The following is a 25,716-nucleotide window of genomic DNA, read 5'->3' on the forward strand; positions in this document are numbered from 1 at the left end:
CCTGCCTGGTTTTCTTAATTCGTTTTTTTTTCATTTAGATGCATAAGTTTTCTATTGTTATGGTTTTTTTTTTTATTTATGAAAAACATAATAGATGACCTTGATGCCCAAAATATTGAAAAATTAACTTTTTTTTTTCACTCCCACTATTTTTAAATCCATAGTTGATCATGGTCTTCTAAAAGAAAATTATTTAAATGTGTTAATTATTGTTGTGATACATAAGAAAATTTTCAACCGTGACAAAAAAAAAAAATCCTATTTTATACTTTTCTAGGATAAGAAGTCATTCAACATTAAATAATCCATTCACACATATATATATATACACATCTATATATGTGTGAGTGGAGAGAGAGATGCATATTTGACTCTTTAATTTCTGCATATAAACTATAGAAAGAGAGGGGAGGTTGGTGGAATAAGAAGAAAGATAAAGGATATGAGTATCCTTGTTATTTGTCTGGTCTTCACTTCCATAATCACCAACACACTTTCATTAACTCAAGAACAAGAAAATGACCGAATTACCGCGTTGCCAGGGCAGCCGGAGGTGGCATTTTCGCAGTTTTCCGGCTACATTACCGTCCACAAGAAACAAGGTCGAGCCCTTTTCTACTGGTTAGTTGAAGCTGCAGCTCCCAATCCACTCCTCAAGCCTCTTGTACTTTGGCTAAATGGAGGTAATATTTTACTAAGTATTCCATGACATGCACTCTCATCCTATGATGGTTTTTTTTTTTTTTTTTTTTTTTTTTTCTAATCTTTATTTTTGTCTTTTCACATAAAAATTCAAAATACCAGGAAGAAACCATAAAGGAACCAACTCTAGTTCCGCTTATGAAAATATAAACCAAGTCTTTTAATGAAAATATTGTGAATAATCAAGGTTATATTCAACTGGAAAGATCTATCTAACCAATCATTTTGCAAAAGATATGTATTAAATAATACTATATTTTTGTAGAATAATTATTTTAAACATAAAACAAAATAAAAAAAATGGATTAAATGATTTGGTAATAATTAGTTATTTTTATGGCTACCTTCATGATTAACCTAATCCCAACCACAATTATTGTCTCACTTATCTACCTTACTATATCTATGATATATATGATGTGTATTTACTTCACCATATTCAATGCATGCTCTCCTCATACACCGAATTCTAATGGCTCAACAACATCCACATATTGTCTCATTTATCTACCTTATTATTTTTTATGTACATTACATCCATATACGATGATTAATAAAAGAATTTTATTTCCTTTTTATAATTTTTCATATCTCAGTATATCTATCAACAACATGAATATTTTACTAGGTCAGATCATTTGACTCAGATACTCTCTAGAGATGTTGTGACATATCTCATAGGCTGGTCCCGTATGATCAAGTACCACATGAGTGGATCTGATTCAATCCTCCAATAGCCTCAACATCATCCCCCCCCCCCCCCCACTTGCATACACACTTATGTACATACACATGCAAACCCTATTACACTACTCATGGGACTAAATACACACATCAATGCATCATGAGTGTGTTTGTGTGTATATATCTTCTTCATGGTGTGTTATCTTGTCAAAGTTTTTTTTTTTTTTTTTTTTTTTTTTTTTTTTTTTTTTTTGTGACAAATCATAATGCATGGTTAAATTACTCCTGGCAGTTTCTTTTGTGTTGGCCTACGCATGTGAAAATTTAAGGAGCATTAAAAATAGACAGTTTGTCTTCTTTAGTTTCAGAATAAACTATTATCACACTCAAAAGTCAAAGTGGTACTTCTATCTCTCTTACTCTCTTTGTCTCTATCATGGCCGGCCTGAGGGTGTTATTATATAATTTTTTTGTTTATAAACAAAAATCATGAATACTGTTTCACAGTTTTTCTATCTTTTTATGTTGAATATTTTCTTTGTTTTAGGTGGGGAAGTTGATGAAAAGATAGGGTATGTATCATATCATATTTATTTTTCTAAGTTATTATGTGGAGTAGTAAAGTGACCGGTCAGAATAAATAACCAAAATTTTTGAATTCAATCAAATTAATTAAAAGTAAATGATGGGTAGGTAGCTATGAAATAAATATGAGAATTTGAAGTAAGAATTGTCAGTAAAAAGGAAATTTTTTACCCAAACCGTGACGCCTTGTTCTATTAGCCAGTATCAGATTTTTGACAAATTTTCGTTATAAATAACTTTAAGGAGATGTTTTTTTTATCATATAATATTAATTTTCCTACATTATAAATAGTTTAGTTTAGGATATTTTACTTCACGCTTTATCCTCAAGTCTTCTCCAACGATGACAAAGCCACCGTCACTCGTTCACCACCATGGCACCTCACCTTCGGTCCACTCTAACAATTGAGTCGAACTTGAACACAATACAAACCCAAAAATCATATCAACCACATGAATAAATAGATAACACCCTTACATAAGTTTTCCTACATAGACACGAACAAAATTCATTTAATCCGAATATTTACTTTATTTAACTTTCATATTTTTATATTTTAATATTTTAAAATGTAAAGTTTATAACAAACATACAAAATAAAAGGTTATTAAGCTTAAACTATAAAACTTAATGCTCTTTGCCAATATTTTTTTAAATTTCTTTATAAAATACTCAATTTGTCTAACTTACAAAATAAAACCCAACCAGTTAGCAAGATGCTTTGTCGGACAAAATACTCAATTAGTCTAACTTACAAAATAAAACCTAACCAGTTAGCAAGATGCTTTGCCGGACATGGGTCTTTTTAGTTAAGAGGTTATAATAAAGCTCTCTTCTCTACTGCTTACTTACGACTAAAGGCTCCAATTAACTCCTCTTTTCTCTTTTTTTACAAAAACTAAAATTTTATACACAAAAAATCTAACAAATTATGTTGATTGGGGTCAGCGAATCCTCTTCACTCCCTCTCCCGCGTCTGCTGTGCCCCTGGCTAAACACGTCCATGGATTCAACCCGCAACTTGATTAAACAAAACCCGAAATTGTAAGGTTTCTATCTGATTCGTGTTGTAGTAGAAATTCACATCAAATCACATTCCCTCCCACTCTACCATGTAGGATCATGTCTTTGTTTTAAGATGAATATAATTGGCTATTAAATAAAAACGTGTTAAATTGTATTAAATTGTAATAGGTGGCTTATGGTGTAACTCTAAAAACTGGTTCACGTGATCCGGACCCGGTGAGTTATGTATGTAGAATTGATTGTGCTCACGTTAATATGTTTCTCATTTTCATAATATTAATTGTCTTGTAATCGTGTAACTTCAGCAACCAAAAAAATGGTTTTATTATTATTCTTTAAAAATAAGTAATATGAACATATTAAATTCATATGCTTGATATATAAATTGCAGGACCGGGTTGCTCATCAATAGCATATGGAGCATCAGAAGAAATTGGACCATTTAGAATTAACAAGAATGCATCTTCCCTCTCTCTCAATCAATATTCTTGGAACAAAGGTTTATTAACTTTTAATAACATTTCTAAACTATTTTTTATTTAAAATAATAAAAATTTTATATTCTAATATTAATCCTAGTATACATGAAAATTATACAGAGGCAAATATTCTATTTCTTGAGTCTCCGGCTGGTGTTGGTTTCTCGTACACGAATACAAGCTCCAACCTCAAAGACTCGGGTGACAAGAGGACGGGTAAATTTCTGTCGATACAAACTTGTTTTTTTTTTCAAGGATGCTTTCGATTGATAGAAGATGACCGTAGTTTGTTATTTATATTATTTTGTAGAGTACAAGTACATAGCCGCGTATATTAATTAAACACGCACATTATATTATAAATAATATATAGAAAAAAATAATTACAATATATGGTGTATGAATCTCTCTCATATTTTACTAAATAACTTAAAGTTGTACAATTAATGGTCCATAACGTCCAATTCATTATTGTGTTTCATGATGCAGCTAGTGATGCGCTAAAATTCCTCAAAAGATGGATGTCAAGATTTCCACAATACAAGTATAGAGAGTTCTACATATCTGGAGAGAGTTATGCAGGTAAGCTTATTTTAACAGTCAGTCATAAAAACCGAACTAGTTTTGAAACCGATGACTAAGTTATGACTTTTTAATAATTGGTTTTTGTGGTTTGGTTATTGTTATATGTGTATAAATAATTGAATTAACTAAACCGAAATTAAAACCCAACTTATGTGTTTTATCTTTTTAACATCTTATATTTCAAAAAGGTTGATATAATATTGTATAAATAACATATTAATTGTTGCTTATTATTCTTTATAAACAATAAAAAGTGCTAATATTTTATTTAACCCAGGATATATTTGGACCTATAAATTAAAATTTTAAGTTAAATACATCCACATCTGATCCAAAGCTGACGGTTAACCGAAACAATCCCATAATCTTTTCTGGTAGCCAAATTAAATACGACTATAACCAAACCAATCGGTTATGAGAATATGAAATATCAGTTAGTTATAGGTTTGGATTTAACGCATCAAGAAACCGAACCTCCCCATGTTGAAGCCAAGAACAAAATAATCATTATCCATTTTGGAGAGGTAAAATATATTTTCCTTATAACAAACCCATACTAACTAAATGTACTATTAAATTTTACACCAATGTTTACTACGAAAATAAATTTTTTTTTGAACGGCGACTTTTCTACAACAGGCGATAGATATCGCATCCACCACATCGGCAGGTCCACCACCCTACTCTGGCCAAGACTATGTTGTTTTAGCAGGGTTCACGCTTGCCATCAGAGTTTGGCTTGGCGCTTCCCGAGAAAATTTCCAACCTACTGCCCACCCGAAATACCGGAAGCGTGTAGTTGCACCCTCCACAAAAGTCTTAGACACTCTGGAGTAAATGCACTGTAATAGAAAACTCATGTGTGCTCTAACCAGGCCTTTGTTCCCATCATTGCATGACCACTGGGCCAAAGCCCAAGATCCAGAAAAAAAAAACATTTAAATCCCAATAAAGTTACCACTTCCTGAAAAAATAGGTTTTACCCAAAAGCCAAAATTGGGTCTCCAAAAGTCTAAAATATAGGTTTTACCCAAAAGCCAAAATTGGGTCTCTAAAAGTCTAAAATAATTTATTTCTGTTTTTTTTTTTACTCCTGTTTCTTTAATCTATTTTTCTCTCTTTTATAGGTCATTATGTTCCTCAACTAGCCCAGAAAATCCATAACTACAACAAGAATCACCATGATCCAATCATCAATCTTAAAGGGTTCATAGTAAGTCACATTCTTGTTAACATGCATCATCCGGTTGTACAACACAAGCACAAACACACTAAACCAAGTAACATTAAACCAACAAATGTACAACTTGTTGATGCAGGTAGGGAATGCCGTGACAGATAACAAATATGATAACATTGGCACAGTAGAATATTGGTGGACTCATTCAATTATATCAGACACAACCTACAAAACAATTAAGAATTCTTGCAATTTCACATCACCAAAATACAACGAAAAATGCGATAATGCGATAAACTATGCGTGGAATCATGAGTTCGGAGAGATTGACCAGTATAGTATTTATACACCATCTTGTAACAAATCATCAGGTAATGTTACATTAAGCAGGCTCAAGAACACGCTGGTGCGTAGACGCGTATCAGGATATGATCCATGCGTTGAGAGGCGAGCCGAGAAGTATTATAACCGGCCTGAGGTACAACACGCAATGCATGCTAATTACACAAGGATTCCATATAAGTGGACTGCTTGCAGGTAAAGATAAAATGTGATGTTGCATGCATGCATGGGTGTTAAAGATTTTGTTTTTCTTTGTAGTGATGAATTTCTTGAAAACTTAATATTGATTTTCTTTTTCATTTTATTTTCTAATAATTCATTTAACATATAATTATATTTTCTTTATTTACTTGTAATATAAAGAAAACTAAATTTACAAACCTGTTTATTTTTTTTCTTTTTCTTTTGTGACATTCTCTAATATAAACTATACTACAAATGAATTCTTTCACAACAAAGTATTTTGTATATTTACAAGATAAAGAATACTTTATTTGAAAAAAATCGCTTTTTAATATAATCTATATATCGGAAAATTGATTTTTAACAAAACTATGTATTTAGACTTGGGGAAGGTTAACGTATAATAATCTTTAACGTGTGATGCGTACAATATTAAATCAGGCATGTTTTAAAATTCAAACCCTAATCACGCATGAAAAAAAACACATAATCATGCATGAACAAATCAAAACTCACGTGTGGGGTAAACCCTAATCACACATGTTATAAAGAAAATTACGCACGTCATAACTTTCTATCGTACACATCGCACTTGGTTAAACGATTACCTGGAAACCAAATTACTTTTAAAAACTAGCTATAAACGCTTATTATTTTTCTGAACCAAATAATACTCTTATTTGCAGTGATGACCTTTTGGAAAACTGGAAGGATTCTCAGTTTTCGATGCTACCAACATACAAGAAACTAATAGCGGCTGGTTATAGAATATGGGTGTTTAGGTAAATTGCTCAACCATATATAAGGCTTGTTAATTAACACCACCTATTCCTAACTAACTACATGTTGTATATACATTGATACATAGTGGAGATACAGATTCGGTTGTACCAGTTACTGCAACGCGATTATCGTTGAGCCATCTCAATCTAACGGTTAAGACCCGATGGTACCCGTGGTATATAAATGGCCAGGTACTATATAATTGTATATATCATATATGTGTAATCACTACTAGAAAAGTGCCTACTTTGTGACAGCCAAGGTCATGATATGATTTTAATGATATGATGTAATCACTACTAGAAAAGTGCCTACTGTTGGTGTTAATATATATTTAATGATAACTTAACAGGTAGGGGGATGGACTGAAGAGTATGATGGGCTAACGTTCGCAACGGTTAGGGGAGCGGGTCATGAAGTCCCATTGTTTCAGCCTGAAAGGGGATATCTTCTATTCGAATCGTTCTTGGCTGGCAAAAACTTGCCAAGGTCATGATATATATGATTTTGTAGGGTTAAGTTATGATCAATCTGCAGGAAAAGAGAACTGTGGGTTGGTTATTTAAGTATGTAAGAATATGATTGCATTTGATTCAACTCATACAAGTTTATATGGAAATTGTAAGTGCTACTGATATATAAATGTAAGATGAACAATTGGAATACTGAATACTTGAATAGGATATCTCATGATGCCTTAATGTGCTACAAACCAAAACTAAAAAATAAAAATGAATCATGTTAGATTATTTTAGTGTAATTGAATTGAGTTGTTGACCAAAGTGTCTCATGATATACATCAAACAAGTTAGAAGAGTCCGAAAGTACAGGCTTGCTTGTGTTTATTATTGTTTAATTAATTTTCTGGAAATTGTATTAAAATTTCGGGATAGAATTTTGGCTCCAAATTAGAAGCAATGTTGAACTAAAATAGAATTTGCTATAGATACTTATTGGCCTAATTCAAAATTCTATATCTTTGGTCACAATGGCTTGTTTCATCTTCTTATATCAAATGGTAAAACTTTATAAGCACATATGAAACAACTCATTGTTTTTAAATAAAAATATATATTGTTTTTATATATAAATAATTATTGAAACTATTTCTCCATGTTTGTAGCTTTTTGATCCATTTTATATATATATATAGGGTAGGGTTCATGAGTGAACAATGATTTATTTGTGAACAAAATGAACTTATCCTGACCATTGATTTTGTAGATCTAGATTTTTTCTTTAGTGGCAAGATTGTAATTATCTTTTGTAACTTACATTTATTTTAATAGACACAAGGGTATAATTGTATTTTTCTATCTTCATTTAATTAATTGACTCTCTCCTTATTTCTCTTTCCAATTAAAAGAATATTTAATTAAATTCTCTATATTTTTTCTCTCTCACATATTACCTAACTTAATATTTGATAATTTAAAAAAATGCAAACATTATCAAATATTGTTCCATCTAGAACACGATTAAAAATATTTAATTACATTCTTTATACATATATGTATTAGATCAATGTTTGATGAAAAGACGTATAGTGGAAACAATATGTAGTAATACACAAGTGTATAAGTCTGGTATATATCGACATGCATACACTATGTACTTGAATAATACACAGGTGTATACTGACGTGTATATACATATGTACTTGAATAATATACAAGTGTGTAAATCTGGTTTATACCGACCCGTGGAAAAAAGATTTAATAATACACAAGTGTATAAGTCTTGTATATACTGACCTGTATACACATATGTTAAAAAACATAATTTAATTAGGTTTAATATTTAATGTTAAAAGGAACATAAGAGTTTATTTAAAAAAAATTATCCATTCAATCTCTTATAATTAATTAATGATGGAGAAATAATTAAAAATGAGAGAGAGAGAGAGAGTTAAGAGAGGAGAAAATTAAGGGATTTTAATTAAAAGTATTTGGCTAATTACCCTTTTAATCTAAAAAATGATCAAGGGTCAAGATTAGTTCACTAAGTTCACTCTCAAAAAGTTTTTCACTCATGATCCTAATCCTATATATATATATATATATATATATATATATATATAGAGGCCGGTTATCATACAAATGCTCTAATCCTACATTATATACGCTACAACAACAACAACCGTACGATCATCTCATTAAAAGCGCGTGTTTAAATAATTAAATTAATCAAAATAAAATTAGTAAAAGAAACCGCCAAGGTTAGAATCGTCCATAACGAGAACAAAACCCCTGATTATTAGCACACAATAACTCAAAATCATACCGTAAACCCAAAATCAAAAGCATTCTCCTTCTCCAAAACATCACCTGCTACTCTCCATTGCGATTACCTGCTACTCTCCATTGCGATTTCAACTACGATTCCATGAATATTGAGAAAAGAAGCAAAGCAAACAACGGCAGACCACAATCGAAGAAGATGAATCCAGGTATCAATTTACATTTGCGATTTAAAAATGTAATATACAGGTGCTTAAATATCAAATGCGATTTTGTTTGTTTATTAACGTTTTAACTAAACATATAAGTTTTATAACATTATATCTTGATAACAACATCAATTTTGCTAGGGTTTGTTACTGGTATATTTATTTGTTAGGTTTTGAATTTTTTTTGCATTTGTCTTAATGATACTGATGGATGTGCGATATCATATAGGGTTTTGTTGTGTTTTTTTTTTATATTTGCGATTTCATATGATAAAAGCTGGTATGTAGAAGGTTTTTTGTTTTAGGTTAAATTAGATTTGCGAATTCATATAAATGCAAATGCGATTTTATATCAGAAGTTAGATGTATTGTTTTTTTGTTTTAGGTTAAATTAGATTTGCGAATTGATATAAATGCAAATGCGATTTTATATCAGAAGTTAGTTGTATTGTTTTTTTTGTTTTATGTTAAATTAGATTTGCGAATTGATATAAATGCAAATGCGATTTTATATCAGAAGTTAGATGTATTGTTTAGGTAATGCTTATGTAACAAATGCGAAATCATAACACTTGAAAGCAAATTGATAAAACAAAACGTGCGAATTGATATCTAACACATGCGAACTAATGACTTGTTGTGCATGATTAGCTGACAAATGCGATTTTGTAAGTGTTTTTTAACTATAGCTTGCGGTTTTGTAGAAATAGAATCTGATGAAGACTTTGAAGGACCAATATCAAGTCTGATAAAAACTAAAAAGCATAGAAAGAGATTGGTGATTCAAGAAAGTTTAGAAGATGATGAAATTGTTAAACCACCCAAAAAAAAAGAAAAAGCATGAGAAGAAGGAAGATAAAAAAAAATCAAAGATAGTCACAAAAAAACATTAAAAAAAGGGGCAACAACCTAAAACAGAACATAGGGAGTTCTTCAAATACAGCAATGAAGCAATACTACTGCGATGTCAACCTAACTCATATATGGATATTGTTAGAAGATTTTCAAAAAAACAGCTTGATGATGTTAGGGATATGGGGTTTGGAGCTATTCTTGATATCAACATCAACCATATTTCAACACGGTTGGCATATTGGCTAGCCATAATTCTTGATATGAATTATTGAAATCAATTATTGAACTGAATTATTTGATTTCAATAATTGAAACACAGTACAAAAATAAAAATAATTACTCATAAAAGAATGCGAAATCAAAAGCTGCAATTGATAAAACATCTTTAAAGTTTGCGAAATCTAGAATCACATTTGCGAAATTATATACCAAACTTTATTGTGTGCGAAATGAGTATATTTAAACATGCGAATTTATGCAACCTATCCATTCCTTTACTAGTCGGTTTATTTTAACACATCACATGCGATATATAAAAAACACATGCGATATAGTAACCCAACAATTAGTTCCAATAAAAACTTAACTTCTACCTCCGATTATAAATATAATAATAAAAAAAATTAAAATAAAAAAAAACCCCCAAAACTTAACTAAATGACGATTCAAGAAATCTCTGCAAAAATGGCCGTTCTGTGTTGAATCAATCAATGAAAACCCCGCAATCGAAATCGTTCTGTGTTGAATCAATCAATGAAACCCCCGCAATCGAAATTGATAAAGAAGAATACTTATATAGAACGGTTATGAAACGAACACCAAAATTGACGGGATTCAATGATTAGCTGTCGTAAAAATGATAGAATAGAATGTCTGATATACCCTTATTTGTAAAAATTGAATCAGGACACGTGTATGGCTGTAGTTGTAGCGTACATAATGTACGATAGTGGGATTTGTATCATACTCTTTACCTATATATATATATATATATATATATATATATATTATAAATTTACAACACTCTTATGCATTGGGTAGTTGTAAAGTGGGCTTATATGGTTTGTTCTTTTTTTTTACCACGTCTTTACTAATGTATCCATCTCTTCTATTTAGGAGACATCTGTCTCATTGAGGGTTTAAACCCCCTTTTAGGTGAAACACCTCTTCATTTTCAACTCAACCCTTTCTCTCAGATCTCCTTCTCTCTCTGAAACTCTCTCTATTGGTTGCATATATTCTTCGGCAACTGTTTATGGCTCACCGTTTATGGACCTTACGCCGTCTTATTTTGTAGAGAGAAAGACAACCATCGGGTTTCTAGAGAGAAACGAAGCGAGAAGGATGTTGGGTTTATGTTGACGGCAACTTTCCGAACATCCAAGGTGGCGACGGTCATGTGTGTTCTTCAATATGTCTCTTTTTGGTAACTCCTTAATGCAGTGTGATGTTGTACCCCTGGCTTCTTTGGTGCTTTGGTTATAAGATACATGCCTCTTTTGGGGTTTTAAAAACATAATGGGTGTTGGGTTACTGTTTTCGACGGCTATCCGGTCCTCTATGGCGACGGCGTACCTTTGCGGCCTTCTATATATCTCTCTTTGTTGTGTTTGACTCGATGATAGTGAGCTCAGCCGCATCTAATAGGTTTATAGCTCGATGTTATCGGTTAACCGAAACATTTTTTAGGTGTTGAAACTGATGATTACCTTGTGTTTTCTTCGTAATCCAGGCTATGATGACGCTCCACTATTTGGCGTGGCAACTTATGTTGTAGCCAGATGTTAGACCATGGGGTATGGTGGGGCTTGGGTTGGGCATTGGTTGACACGTGGAATGGGGTGGCAGACATGGGTAAACCCACATTCAACACGGTATGGTGGGGCGTGGGTTTGGTGGGCTTCGTGGGCTGACCCAATATTATTTAAAAAACAAATTTAATTTTTTAATATTTTTAAATAAAGAAAATTACAAAAAAAAAATTCCTAACTTTTATATTTGTTTTTTATCTCTTCTCTCAACGCCAATACTAGTTCTAACTCGTCACCCTGTAGGTTATCAATCGGCTGGGATAGAATTTTCAAATCATCCCGTCTTTGTTTCAGTGCATCTCTAGCTTCTTTGCTCCTTCGTATTTCGGCCCTTTGTTGTTGGAATACATTGAATGTATCCAACTTGCATGAAATGTCATCCAACTGATCGCTGTATATTCCCCTACGCGAGCCACAACTCCCAGCTGAAGGCGATACCGTATCAGATCTAGATTTTTGAGCACGCCTTCTTGAGGCATTTCTTCCATGCTCAGGCCGGTTTGGGCTTGGCGAATCATCCAAAAGGTCCTCAAACTCTTGATCTCGTGCATCATATTGGGCTTGGGACGAGGCCCTTGACCTTTTACTAGACGAGTTAGTTTCGCTACCAGTGGGGATAGTCGCCCACTTTGGATGGATTTTCCAATGTCCCAACAATGCATGAAACGGAAGTCGATGTTCATATTTGATTTGAATGCATTTACTGCATTTGTCAAAACGTCGGCTTCGGTTTCACCACTTTTAGGGTTTTGCTTTGCTTTATTTAAAAAACCACTAAATTTTGTAAGTTGGGAGCTTATCTCGCTCCACTTTGAGGATAAGCTATCGTTTTCACGATAAGTCCCCTTACCCATTTCTTCATGGAATAGTCTACTAACCGATTCCCACAGGGCGGTTCGATGTTGCGAATTTCCTATTTTAATAAAAAATATTAATATATTACAAAGTTATATAAAAATAACCATTCCATTAATATAAACAAAGGTTAAGAATACCTAAAGTTGAATGTTGAGATTGTTCACACCAAGTCCTCGCCAATGCAACTTCTTCAGCATAGACCCATTTTTGTTGTTTTCGTTTGGCGGTTTCAACTACTTTATCCTCCTCGGTTTTTTTCTTATGACTTCTCTTTTTGATGGGTTTCGATGCGGAAGGACCATGATTGGGTGGTTGAGTTTCGGGAACGGTTTCGTTTTGTGAAAGGTCGATGGAGGTTGGTGAAAGGTTGATGGGCGTTTGTGTAAACGGGGTAGGTATCGAATCATCGGAGTGTGAGAAGTTAGTAAATACACGATTCCCGAGAAGCGATGCATAACTCGCTTCATGGGGCATAGAAAGTGTATGAAAAATGGACGAGGAATTGGACGATTGGGTGGTGGGCTAGGATTAGTTTCTTGGAATGCATACGGGTTGGTCGGGTCATAAGCACGGTTATAAGGATGCATTTTTTCATATTGTAGAAGGAGAATTTGAAGATGTATAGAAGATGTGGTTGAATGTGGTAAAAATGGAAGAAAAATGTGAGTTTTATAGTGAAAAATGGAAGAAAAAATTATTTTTTTTTAATATAGCCGTTGGCTAACGGCTAGCCCAACGGCTATTTTCTTTTGGCCATTCACAAACCAACATGTCAACTTGCTCCCCCGCCCTACGCCCGGCTTGAAACCCAAGCCCCAAGGGGCCACGCCCCAACCCAAGCCCACCCGGGGTGGTGCCTTGGGTGTTTTCCCCCAACCCACGCCCCAACCCAAGCCCCATACCCCACGACCTTAGTAGTGGAGATCTGAGCCTCGATCTGTAACTATTATAACTTTGTGTTTTTTGGTTTTGGGTCTGATGATTGTTAGGTTGAAGGGTGTGGGGTCATGGTTGGATCATGATTCGTCACGTAGGAACATAAATGGAAGATTACACCACCCTCTCCTTGATTGATGGTGGTTGGCGTGGATTAAACCCCGATTACCACGGCCCTGCATTTGATAACTTTAAGACAAAAATGTATTAAAATAATAAAGGGGACAATGGTTTGGGTCATGACCATACCCTTAAGGTAGTGATTTTGGATGATGGATTAAAGATGAGTGACATAGCGTCTATGTAAAGTGTCATCGTGGTCATAATCACACCCTTTAGCTTTACTCGGTCACTAGCATTGTCAAAGATCAAGAATATTTGTTTACTTTTGGGTAATGTCAAGGAAAGAGAAGTAGAGTCCAAGATTTTGCAGTATTGTATATTAAGATAAGATTTTCTTTCCTTTACAACAAGATTCTTTTAATACGTTTGAGATGATTTGTGTTTGTAATGGATTTTGTTTTCTATTGTTGATACTAGCAAATGAGTATATTAAAAGTGGGAACCCAAAATCATTGCTAAAATCATGCTTTGGATTTGCAAATAAATGCGTAAGGAAAGATAGAGCTATGTCTGTACATTTTGGTGTTGGAGAAAAGCAAGAAACCATGATTGAAGGGAGAGGGTTAGTGGTGAGAAGGTGTGGTGTTGTCATAAAATGGGGAGATGTTGGGATGGTATATCAACACATAAAGATACTTTGGTTAATATGAATGACCAAATGAGACGACATTTCGTAAAATAATGCTATGCTTTATATAAAAATGTTATGTTTGTCTACAGTTTGAGTAATGTGTTAAGAAATAGTGAAGTTTCATAGAAATATCACTTAGAAAAAAAGTGTTGGTAGTCGTCCATGATTACACATTAGATGTCACATATAATAACGACATTATATAACATTTTAATTCTGATCCACATAAAGCGGGGCAACTAGATTAGATGTCGTAACAATAAGTATGACGCGTAACTGTGTCATAATTGCACAATAAGCACAATAAGGATGCCTCATAAATTCGTAACTGTATCCAATAAGGATGCCTCATAAATTTGTATATGCCACGTCTTGATTTGTAAGCCCTAAGCCTTATCTCATCCCAAGATGCTAATAGGAATAACATTAACGCTTGGTTTCTCCTCATGTTCAGTTAGCACCTTCCTAAGGGGCGCTTCTCCCTTGAACTCCTGGGTTCGTATGTGTTTAATTATAACCATAACAATCTCAAACAAACGTGTACTTCACCCCTCCTATATATTAATTTGATTTTGATTTTAGGTATATCAAGGGTCGTCCCTGAGAATTTGGATGTCATGTGCGACTAGTAAAAGTGGGTCATTAAAATAGAACCTTATACGCGCACACACACCTAATAAATAAGTAACTGGTTACGCCAATTAGTGTAATAAGGTGTTTCCCTTCAAGTGGTGTGATTTCTAGTCTCTTTGTGGACATTAATGTAAAATTTAAATGTAGATTTAGTAAGTGTGTGTTTTTGTCGTTTATGGTACCAAAAGGTTGTGAGTGATTAACATTAGGGTCGTATGATGTACATTTCAAGCAACAATTACATATAATATATATAGGTAGAGGATCCTGTAAAAAGTGCTCAAAGTGTGAGAAGTGTAAGAAGTGTATTATAACACTATATATAATACTATATAACACCATATAAACACCGTATAACAATATGTAACAACATATAATACCATATAACACTATGTAACACTATATATCATTATATAACAAATATAACACTATACATCTATCATAGACATGTTATCAGACAACCTATAGTGTTATATCTATACTACTTTATAAAGCATATCCAAAGGACTTCTTAAAGTCATAAAATTTCCTTTAAAACACCCCTAAAGCATGGTTTACAACCCTCTAAAGCACATTATAATTTACAATCCCAATTATACCCTTCACTAAAAAAAAACACACGGGGTACAACATCAGATGCATAATGTACTACTCATTAAAAAAAAACACGGTATCACTCTCATTAGGGTTTCAGATTTCTCATCTCATTCCTATCCGCCTCCCCCTCTCTCTCTCGGCGATCCAGAAACCCCAAGCTCTCTCTCTCGGAGATTCAGAAACCCCAAGCATTCCTACCACTCGACAATCGTCAGGTAAGCTTAAATTGTTGATTGTGCAATTGAGCTTTTAGATCTAGGCTTTCTCTGTGACACCAGATCGATGATTATCTCTCTATCTGACACCGGATCTGTGTAGTATTTCAGACATGCGCTGCGTTCGTCAACGATGGTGGGTGTGGGTGGAAGATGATGACGTTGGTTGGTGGCCAGATTGGTACCATCCTTACCAGATCTACCTTTTTGTTTGGTATTTGTGTAGTTTATGTTTATACGCTGTTAAATTTCATGTATTTATGTTAGATCTGCGAAAAATTTTCAGATCTGTGTTGGTTCTGGGTTTTTATAATGTTTTGTGAACTGAGTGATAAAATTTTCAGATCTGTGTATAGATAATGTGAATGGAGTGATAAAATTTTCAGATCTCATACCGTCGTAGCGACCGAAGATGGTCTCTCTTTTTCTTTTGGGTGGAATAAACACGGCCAGCTTGGTACAGGCTCAACAAAAACGGGTGAGCTCACCAAACTACTTGTTTTATCGAGACCATAGTTTTTAATTATTTAACCCCTAAATAACCTGATAACTAAAAGCAGAATCTATTTTTTTTTTTTTTGTAGAATTTGAGTTAGACCCAGTCCGCTGTTTGGTAACTGAAGTCACAAAGGTTGCTTGTGGAGCAGACTTTACTGTTTGGTTGACTTCTGATGAAGGTGCTTCTATACTGTATGGTGCACGTATTTTTGTTCATAATGTTAGTTTGATATATGGTAAATTAGACCAAATGTAACTTGAATTTACGTTGTTTATGGTTTCTAGAACTGCTGGACTTCCATAGTATAGTATGGTCAACTTGGACATGGATCTGACATGGAGGTAACATTTTTGTCATAGTTGTCTTCTTTTTAGTTATTTTCATTTAAAATTATAATGATTATGAGATCATAATTTTTTTATCTTATTTTCAGTATAATACTAAAGATAGCTCTGCTACCCGCTGCAATATCTTCTTTTGCGGACGAAACCATTGTAAACATGGCGTGTGGATCAAATCACACAGGTTTTTAACTTTTTATATTAATCTTGTTTGTTTTTATTCTTCTGTATCTAATGTGGTTGTGTTCAGTTGCTGTGGAGTCAAAGGGCTACGTTTACACATAAGCTTTCTTGCACTCTTGTTACCAAATATTGATGAAATGAAAGGTTTTGATGATTAATTGATGTGGTTCCTCATTACTAAACACTTTCTTCGTAAATTTGTTCTAGGTGGGGCTTTGGAGGATATGGAAGGTTGGTACTTCTTATTTTAAGTACCGTTAGTAACTTATTTTTACCATCCCGTTACATTTTAATTTTATTATACAATATAAAATGATACAGGCTTGGGAATAGAGAGCAAAAGGACAAGTTTACCCCTCGTCGTGTTGATGTTTTCACCAAGCATAATGTTTTACGTCCAGGTGCAGTCGTTTCTGCTGGTTCTGCAAACTCTACTGTTACTGGTGGTACGCGCTTTTGTTATTTGCATCTTGGACAAAATTTAATGGTGATCGTTTACGTTCTCTTGGATTGAGTGGCAAATTTGTAATTTCAGGTGCAGGGCAGATGTACATGCGGGGCAAGATTAAGAACACCGGTGATGATTTGATGTACCCTAAACCGCTCTTGGATCTCAGGTTTCCACCTTCTAGCTATCTGATTCTAAGCATCACACACGCATTTTCAAAACGTGCATACAAAACACGTTAATGTTTTTACATCGTGTGATTATTATGTTATCGTGCAGTGTTGCATGTGGTTTCGCACATTCTTTGGTGGTTGTGGACCGAACAAATGCCGATGATCAACTTGATCTGGTAAACCGAACTTGTAACTTAGAATCATTTTATTCCAACTATTTTTTTTAATATTTACTGGAATACGTCACCGGTTCTGTGCAGCTTGAAATTTATGATGGTGAAGGCGTCGAAGAACCTAGGGCGGAACTATCACCCGCCAAACAAACAAAAAAATGAGCTGCTGCTGCAAAAACATCCAACAAGAGGAAGAAATCCAAAGAAGCTTTTAATCCAGAAGACGAAGAGGAAAACAACAATGAAGAAGACGATGATGATAGTGACTCAGAAGCTAACGTTGTTGCTGAAAAAAAGAGTAAAAGAGGCGGGAAGGCTTCTAGCAGAGGCCATGGAAGAGGCCGCCCTCCTGCTGCCAAAAAGGAGGATGGTGGAGCTGCATCGGCTAAGAGAGGAAGAGGAAGACCAAAGGCATGAGCTGACCTTGGGGTGTATGTGGTTTATAATGTATCGTGTTCACTAACTTTGTATTCTGATTCACTTGGTATGTGGATCGAACGTGAGCGAGCTAACAGTTTATAATCTATCTTTGTTACTACTAATATCATGGATGCAGGATCTGTAACTTGTTCTCCAGCACAAGACCAAATTCTTCAAAGAAAAAGTTCTAGAAAAAACGTAATTTCTGTTTCATAAGTAGGGCTTTTTGTTTGGTTGAATCGGTTACTGAATTAGGGTTTTGTTTGTAGTTGGATAGATTCATACTGAATAGATCAGCGATGGATTTTGATTACGCGCATTGCATGCTAACACAGTCCAAAAAGGTAAGGAGAATCCGATTGCAAGCTCACCGGCGAAGGAAGCGTACAGGAAGTGGTTGGTGGACAGCCTCAACATGAACAGAACCAGGATTTACTGGTGGTACCGTGCATTATTAGCTGCATTTTTACCTACTCCAGTCTGGTACCGGATATTCCTTCCTAAACAAAGGATATGGGAGTCTTTTTTCATCTTTGACCACAAGGTTACATTTGAGTTTCAAGCTTACATCAATAGTTGAGAAGTTATTAGTTGCCAATGTTTCAAAAGCAATTGCATTTGTTATCTTTTATACTATTTGGAGTAAATAAATAGTGTATGTCATCTTTATCTCAGGTTGGATACTTGTGGAGTGCATGGAATGTGTTATCACCAAAGGACATCCATTTTTGGTCATATGCCACACAAGAACATGTATAATGACGATAGAAATTTACCTAAAATCCATATTAAAAGCATTATTATACATAAAGGTTATAATTATGTTGCAAGTTATTGAAATATGCATAGTTTATGATTCTTATAAATCTGGTTTCAAAATGTATTTTTTTTATTTGTTTTGTAAATCACATTTGGATGTTGTGTTCTTTCCCAAAAGTGCGGAGGGCATTTAGACTTTTCAACAAGAGGGTTGGCATTATGAGCCGAACCTCCCTTCTGAAAGAAATTACTTATGAACTATGTTGGCTTTTCTTCATTGCTTACAATTAGTCAAACATAGCTATTTGTATTCAAATTATCAATCGAAGAAGTAATATATCTCTAATAATAGTTAAGTAATATATAATGGTTGTGTTTTTCCCTTTAATTTTTTTTTCGTGTAAATCGACAATATTATTCCACACGAAAAAGAACAATTACAAAGCAATGGCAGGTAGTCGGGTAACAAGTTGTATTACTTTATGATAATTAAGATATGTGCTAACCTTTCAAATTATTTTATTATTTATAAACTTTAACCAATGGCATGTGGTTGAGTAGAATATGCCAAGCGTTACGTAACTACAAATATTTTATTAGAAATATAGTCTACATTTGTGCTGCACATCTACATGGGGTATGACTTTCTGACAAGAACACATAACACGAGACGAATTTAACATGGAATTTGCGAGTTTAAGTTTAGTCTAAACAAGTCGGGTTAGTTTTAGGTTATACTTATATGACTGTGACATTAAATACCCATTGCAAATTGTCGCCCCTGCAGCAAGTGTTGTGTTTTCCATTGTATCACGAATTTGGTTTTGGTATAACTCAAAACCGAACCTCCTCGTACATAGCCCTAAACTCACCAATCTAAGTGACATGTTTCCCGCCGCATCGCGCGGGTAAACGGCTAGTTTGTTATATAATGATATATAGTGTTACATAGTGTTATATGGTATTATATGGTGTCACATATTGTTATACGGTGTTTATATGGTGTTATATAGTATTATATATAGTGTTATAATACACTTCTTACACTTCTTACACTTTAGGCCCTTTTTACACTATCCTTACCCAATATATATATAATAAAATTTAAATGTAGATTTAGTAAGTGTGTTTTTTTTGTATACATGATTAGTAAACAGAGAAGGCAGATAAAAATTAAAGCTTGCGAAGTGGTTAGTGCACATACAGGAGAGGGAAATGACCCAGATTCGAACCTCAACCTACCCTAAATGCTCGTATATATGGATTTTAAGTAGGTTTTTCAATATTATTTGAATAAATTCAACTAAATAGCTTTTAACAAATTTTAAAATTCTTTTTTTTTCCTTTTACTGTCTATTAAAGTTCTTTCATTATTTAACTTAAAACTTTCTTTTAAATTAATATAACTAAAAATAATAATTTTATATTTTAATTGATTTTCTCATTATTTATCTAATTGTTTTTAAAACACTGAATTGAGTTATTATAATATTGTTGAATATACCTTAACCCGTACTTTTATAATCTACGTTTCGATGTGTAATGCCGAGCCTCGCACGGTATAATAGTTACATACGTTAACATGGTTTTTATATATATAGCTATTTTAAATACATTTCTTTTTTATAAAAATTGGTTTTCTTTTTAACCTTAAGCTCATACATTCACTAAATCTATTCCTAAATTTTACATCAATATTCGGTATGGACTAAAGTTTGCACCACTTGAAGGAGAAATACTTTACTACTCGTTGGTACTATGATGCGACAATCATTTTGTATATAAATTGCTTTCTAATATATACAAAAACGATTTTTCTCTATTTAGATTTAGGAACTTTTGATTTTTCTTCTATTGTTGCGTAGGTTAAGGACTAAAGACTAGGTGTGGTGGTACATTCATGTGAGATGGGACAGAAGACATTTTAGTTTGAAACTAGAATTACGACCCGCCGCAATGCGGCGGGGATTCTTTAGTTATAACTAAGTCGATTTAGGATGCGCACGTTATGTTGAACCTTTCAAACGGGAAAAAAATAAACGATGTAAAAACGTTCACCCACACACGTACGTTGCGTCGTGTTAACTCGCAAAATTTAGAACGAAACGTAAAAACGTTAAACTAAAGACGCACGTTTCGATGTGTTTAGTCACAAAATTTAGAACGAAGCATAAAGCGAAAAATTTGCGGAAAATGAAAATTATAAAGGGCCAAAGTTGAAAGTAAAAAAGATTGTGAGCATAGATTGCAAAAGATAAAAAGTTTTATGTTAAAAGTAAAAAAAACAAATAGTTTTGCGTTAAAGGTAATTTATGAAATACATTTGAGTGAAAAGTAAAAAAATCAATTTTTTTTTAAAAACCCTCAAAGCCAAGGTTACAACAACCATATGCATAACCATTTTTTCTTTGAAAAACTCCCAAAGCCAAGATTACAACACATCAGTAAAAAAAATCAAAGTGGTTAAATCGCAAAAGATGGAAACTTTTGAATTAGAAGTGAAAAATCAAATTAATCAAAGGGGTTAAATTGTATAAGATGAAAACTTTTGAATTAGAAGTGGAAAATCAAATTAATGAAAGGGGTTAAATTAACAAAGATTAAAACTATAAACTTAAATTGTCAAGATTAAAACTTTAAGGTTAAAAATGAAACAAAAATTAAAACTTTAAACTTAAATTGTCAAAGTTTAAAACTTTAGGGTCAAAAAGGAAAATTTCAATTTTTTTTTGAAAAGCTCCCAAAGCCAATTGTACAACTCTCATATGCATAACTTAGTTGCTTTTTAATAAGGTTATAATAAGTTTATGATGATATAAGATAGTGGTAGAGTGAGTTGTGGAGACTCAAGTTTAATCTACTTGTGTCACTTTGATGAATAAGGTAATGCTAGATAGAGTCCAGCCTCTTTGCAGTGGTGTCAGGCTTTATCCTGAGTCAACGCGGGTTTTCGTCCCACCATGTGTTACGCCAAAGAGTTATGCTCTTGTGGTAGCACAACGACTGTCAAGTGGCAGTCGGTGGTATGGTTTCTCGGAAGGAACGCCAAAGAGTTATGCTCTTGTTAACTAAAATTTTGTTATGTGCTATTTTTTAGATCTGGTTTGAGGTGACATAAAGATTATGATAATTTTAGAAAAGGATGAAAATGAAAGAAATGTCTTTAATAGAAATGTCTCAATAATACAAGGGCTAGAAAGATCCCTTTGTTAATTTTATTAGATGCACCTTCCTCCACTACCACTTGTAGTTGTCACAAGATAATATTACCCAACCAGAAAGTTGAAGAATTGACCTCTATCTTCCATGGTTGTAGCAAAATTACTCTTTTACCCTTATAGACTAGGAAAAGGGTATCCCTGCAATATAATAAAGAATTAAAGACCAAAATCCAAATGAAGGAATCTTTGAATTCAAAAGGATGAAGTGTTGGTCAAAAATGTAATTTCACAAGGTTACCTATGGAACCCAGGCCTAAAAACAAGGTACTACCAACAACTGCAACACATCAGAAAAGCACCTCTCTCTTCAATCTTATCTTCATACCCTTTCTCTCTCTAGAAATTTTTATTTTAAATAAAAAAATTTAATATTTTTTCCTGCTTCTTTCTGTCTTGTATTGTATGTATAACACAATTACAGACAACACCCTCAAGAAATGGAAGAAAAATGGAAGCTTTTAAAGAAGAGTTCACACACACCACTCATCCTCTCTGTCTCTCTAATGGCCCATTTGGACCAAAAAAATGCATGTAAAAAAAAAAAGTCTTGAAAGATGAGAGAGAAGGAAAGAAATGATAGAGAGAGAAAGAGGGAAGGTGTCTTCAAATTCTAACCAAACCCACCTCACACACACAGTCACCCACACACACACACACAAAAACAAATCTCACACACACACACATACATATACACAGACCAATTAATTATCATTTTCTTCCACAAATACCCTTCTGCAAACCCCCAAAATTCTCCATCTTCATCACTCCATTGTCCACCAAACCAATGGATATGTGTGGGCTTTTTGGGCATTTTTATTTGGTCAGTTTCATCAACATCAACAGAGAAAACAGGAAAAGCAAGAACCTTCACCTTCTCTCCCCCACACCCATTAATCTTTCTTTTAAAGACTTTCTTCCCCACACCCCTCTTCTTCTTTCTCCTCTTATCTACCTTTCAAGACTCCATTTTTATTCAATATTTTTCATCAAAATTGCATCTTTTGTATCTTTTCTAACTGGGATTTTCAAGAAAGTTGAGATCTCATGAGTAAGAAGATGAAAGGGGTTGCTTTTGATCCGTCTCCTTATGAGGATGTTAGGGCAAGATTTAAGCACCAAACCCTTGTTCAAGATTTTCTTGAGTTGCAACAGGTATCTTTTTTTTTTTTTTTCATTTTATGCTTAAAGATTTGATCTTGGGTTATGTTTTGCTTGATTTCCTTTTGGGTTTTGTTGTTTTGATCATATGTTGTGATTTCTTATATGATTCTTGATGTTTCTTGATGATCTTTATGCCATCTTGTATATGGGTATGCATCAGAATAGATCTATTGTTTTTTGTTCAAGATTTATAAAAAAGATTGACCTTTGATCTATGTTTTGAGTCTTTTGACATGAATACCTGGATGTATTTTAGGGTTAGGGTTATGATCTGAACTGGGATTGAAAGATGGAAAAAAAAATTGTTTAATAATTTGCAGAATTTTCTTTGAAAAAAAATCTTGTTTGATCTCTCAATTTCAAAAGGGTATTTGTATAAAATCTTTTATGATCTTGTACAATCACTGGATTTATCTCTTTTTAAGTAGGGGTGCAGCCGAGCCCGAGCTCGAGAGCTCGACCAGGCTCGAGCTCGAGCTCGTTTAACATATGAAAGCTCGAGCTCGGCTCGTTTAACATATGAAAGCTCGAGCTCGAGCTCGTTTAACATATGAAAGCTCGAGCTCGTTTAACATATGAAAACTCGAGCTCGAGCTCGGCTCGAAGGTAATTTTTCAAGCTCGAGCTCGGCTCGGGCTCGACTCGTTTAGTATTTTTTAATTAATTTATATTAATTATAATTATAATTATTATTATACATATAATTTAGTTATTTTTTTATATTTATATAAATGGTAATTATTATTATTATATAAATATATGTTTAATATATTAGTAAAAAAATATATAAATAGAAAGCTCGATTAGGCTCGGGAGCCGGCTTGAGCTCGATAAGCGAAGCTCGGACTCGTTTACTAAACGAGCTTGTTTTTAGGCTCGGGCTCGAGCTCGTTTAAGCTCGGCTCGTTCGAGCTTTTTTTCGAGCCGAGCTCGAGTAACTCGCGAGTAGCTCGGCTCGTTTGCACCCCTACTTTTTATAGTACCAAAATCTTGAAGTTACCATCATATTTATTGTTGAATATTATTCTAAATTTACAGGAAACAGAGGCTGCAAGAAACCAATTGGAGGCAATGAAGCAAAAGAAACAAACTTTAGAAGCTGAAGTTAGGTATGGCATCACCTTGATAATTATTTACAACGTATTTTATATAAATTCCGAATTCTAGAAATTTAAATGTTCGTCGAGATTACGGTTCTTGTTCTTTGTTATTCCAGGTTCTTGAGGCGTCGACGCAAATTTTTATTGAAAGTGAGATCATCAACTTCACAAGAAGTGATTTTACCGAATATAGAAACAACCCAATACAGGAAAAGCAAGAAGGAGAAGGTTAATAACCCGAAGAAGGGTGCGCCTTTGACGAATTTGCCCCCGACTCCAAACGTAATCCAGAGGGGGAAAATGTATACCAAGAAGAAAAACATTACTAATAATGAACTACCTAACGCGGTTAACTTGGGAAGAAATGTAAATTTGTATGGTGTCGATCTAAACCAAAGGGTTATAGGGAACAATTCGTTTCCAGCGACCGAATTTGTTCAGAAAGAAAACGGTGTTAGTGGTGAGAAACCGTTGGTTCAAGCGCGTGCTCCTATATTCGACTTGAACCAGATATCAGTAAGTTTTGCTAAACTATAATGAACCATGGAACTAGGGCTGCAAACGAACCGAACGTTCAGCGAATAGTTCGTGTACCGTTCGGCGGGAAGTTCGTTTGTGAAGTTAAATGAACGAACATGACCAGAGGCCTCGGTCGTTCATTTATGTTTGTGAACGTTCAGTAACGTGTTCGTTTATGTTTGTTTGTGTTCGATAGTTCATTAGTGTTTTTAGTTTTATATTTTATTTAAATACTTCAAGATTTCGTTCATGAACGATTGTTTGTGTTCGTTTGTTTCCATATGTGTTCATGAACAATACATGTACAGTTCATGAACACATATATTTCCTTAACGGTTCAGTTCGTTTGCAGCACTACATGGAACTCTTTATGGAACAGTTTTTAAAGTTTTCTAACGCTATAATATCGTATTTTTTCAGATGGAAGAAGAAGAAGTGCAAGAGAGCTTTGACGATCAAAGAAAAGAACAACAGAATGATTTAATGCTATCGGTTTGTAGGAACGTTGGCGATGGTTCAACGAATCGATCAGGGAAGAGGAAGATCTCATGGCAAGATCCTGTGGCTTTGCGCGTATGAACCAAAGGTTAATTAGACGGATTAGGTTAATCCATAATTATATACTTCAAGACAAAGACTATGATCTTGAGTTGGTAATCGGTTTCGGTTGTGGTTATGTTGATATTTTTTTTTATAGTAAGTTTATGGTTTTAAACAAGTTTGTGTAAATAAAGGTTTGTGGGATTACTGATTTTTATTTACTTTTTACAATTTATGACAAGACAGTATGAAATTATGAATGATGAATATAATCATGTATGTGCTGGATCAATAATGTGTTTGATCTATTTGGCTGGATAAACAAGAACATCTTTAGCAAGATTTTGACTTTCTTAGGTCAAAGTTGTGTTTGTTTTCTTTGAAACCCAATTGGAATAAAGTAAGAATTCTGTTTTTGCAAATTAAAGTAAGAATTTTTATTATGCAAGTTGTTTTCATGGTTTTGACTGATATCAACATTCACAGTTGACCTTCATCTCTTTATGATTATACTAAAAAAA

At 33.7% G+C, this 25,716-nt stretch overlaps 2 protein-coding genes, 1 long non-coding RNA gene and 1 pseudogene across 3 annotated transcripts; all 4 read left to right on the forward strand.

Moving 5' to 3' along the window:
* Positions 1-338: 338 nt before the first annotated feature.
* Positions 339-7,243, forward strand: LOC110893961 (serine carboxypeptidase 24-like). Its single transcript, XM_022141121.2, has 9 exons — positions 339-683; positions 3,390-3,497; positions 3,598-3,693; positions 3,967-4,059; positions 5,190-5,275; positions 5,382-5,779; positions 6,454-6,549; positions 6,636-6,741; positions 6,903-7,243. The coding sequence occupies exons 1-9, from the start codon at positions 443-445 to the stop codon at positions 7,044-7,046; spliced, it is 1,368 nt and encodes a 455-aa protein (XP_021996813.1). The 5' UTR covers positions 339-442; the 3' UTR covers positions 7,047-7,243.
* An 8,799-nt stretch (positions 7,244-16,042) lies between these two features.
* LOC110892356 lies at positions 16,043-17,999 on the forward strand (annotated as a pseudogene).
* A 326-nt stretch (positions 18,000-18,325) lies between these two features.
* Positions 18,326-18,725, forward strand: LOC110893962. The gene is made up of 2 exons (XR_002566021.2): positions 18,326-18,439; positions 18,571-18,725. It is a non-coding gene; the product is annotated as an uncharacterized LOC110893962 (long non-coding RNA).
* Positions 18,726-22,129: 3,404 nt separating this feature from the next.
* LOC110893963 lies at positions 22,130-25,462 on the forward strand. The gene is made up of 4 exons (XM_022141123.2): positions 22,130-23,027; positions 24,075-24,145; positions 24,253-24,652; positions 25,076-25,462. Exons 1-4 carry the CDS (start codon positions 22,920-22,922, stop codon positions 25,232-25,234), a joined length of 738 nt encoding a protein of 245 aa, XP_021996815.1. The 5' UTR covers positions 22,130-22,919; the 3' UTR covers positions 25,235-25,462.
* The last annotated feature ends 254 nt before the right edge of the window (positions 25,463-25,716 follow it).

This window comes from Helianthus annuus, chromosome 12 (assembly GCF_002127325.2).
Source record: "Helianthus annuus cultivar XRQ/B chromosome 12, HanXRQr2.0-SUNRISE, whole genome shotgun sequence".
NCBI classification, from domain to species: domain Eukaryota; kingdom Viridiplantae; phylum Streptophyta; class Magnoliopsida; order Asterales; family Asteraceae; genus Helianthus; species Helianthus annuus.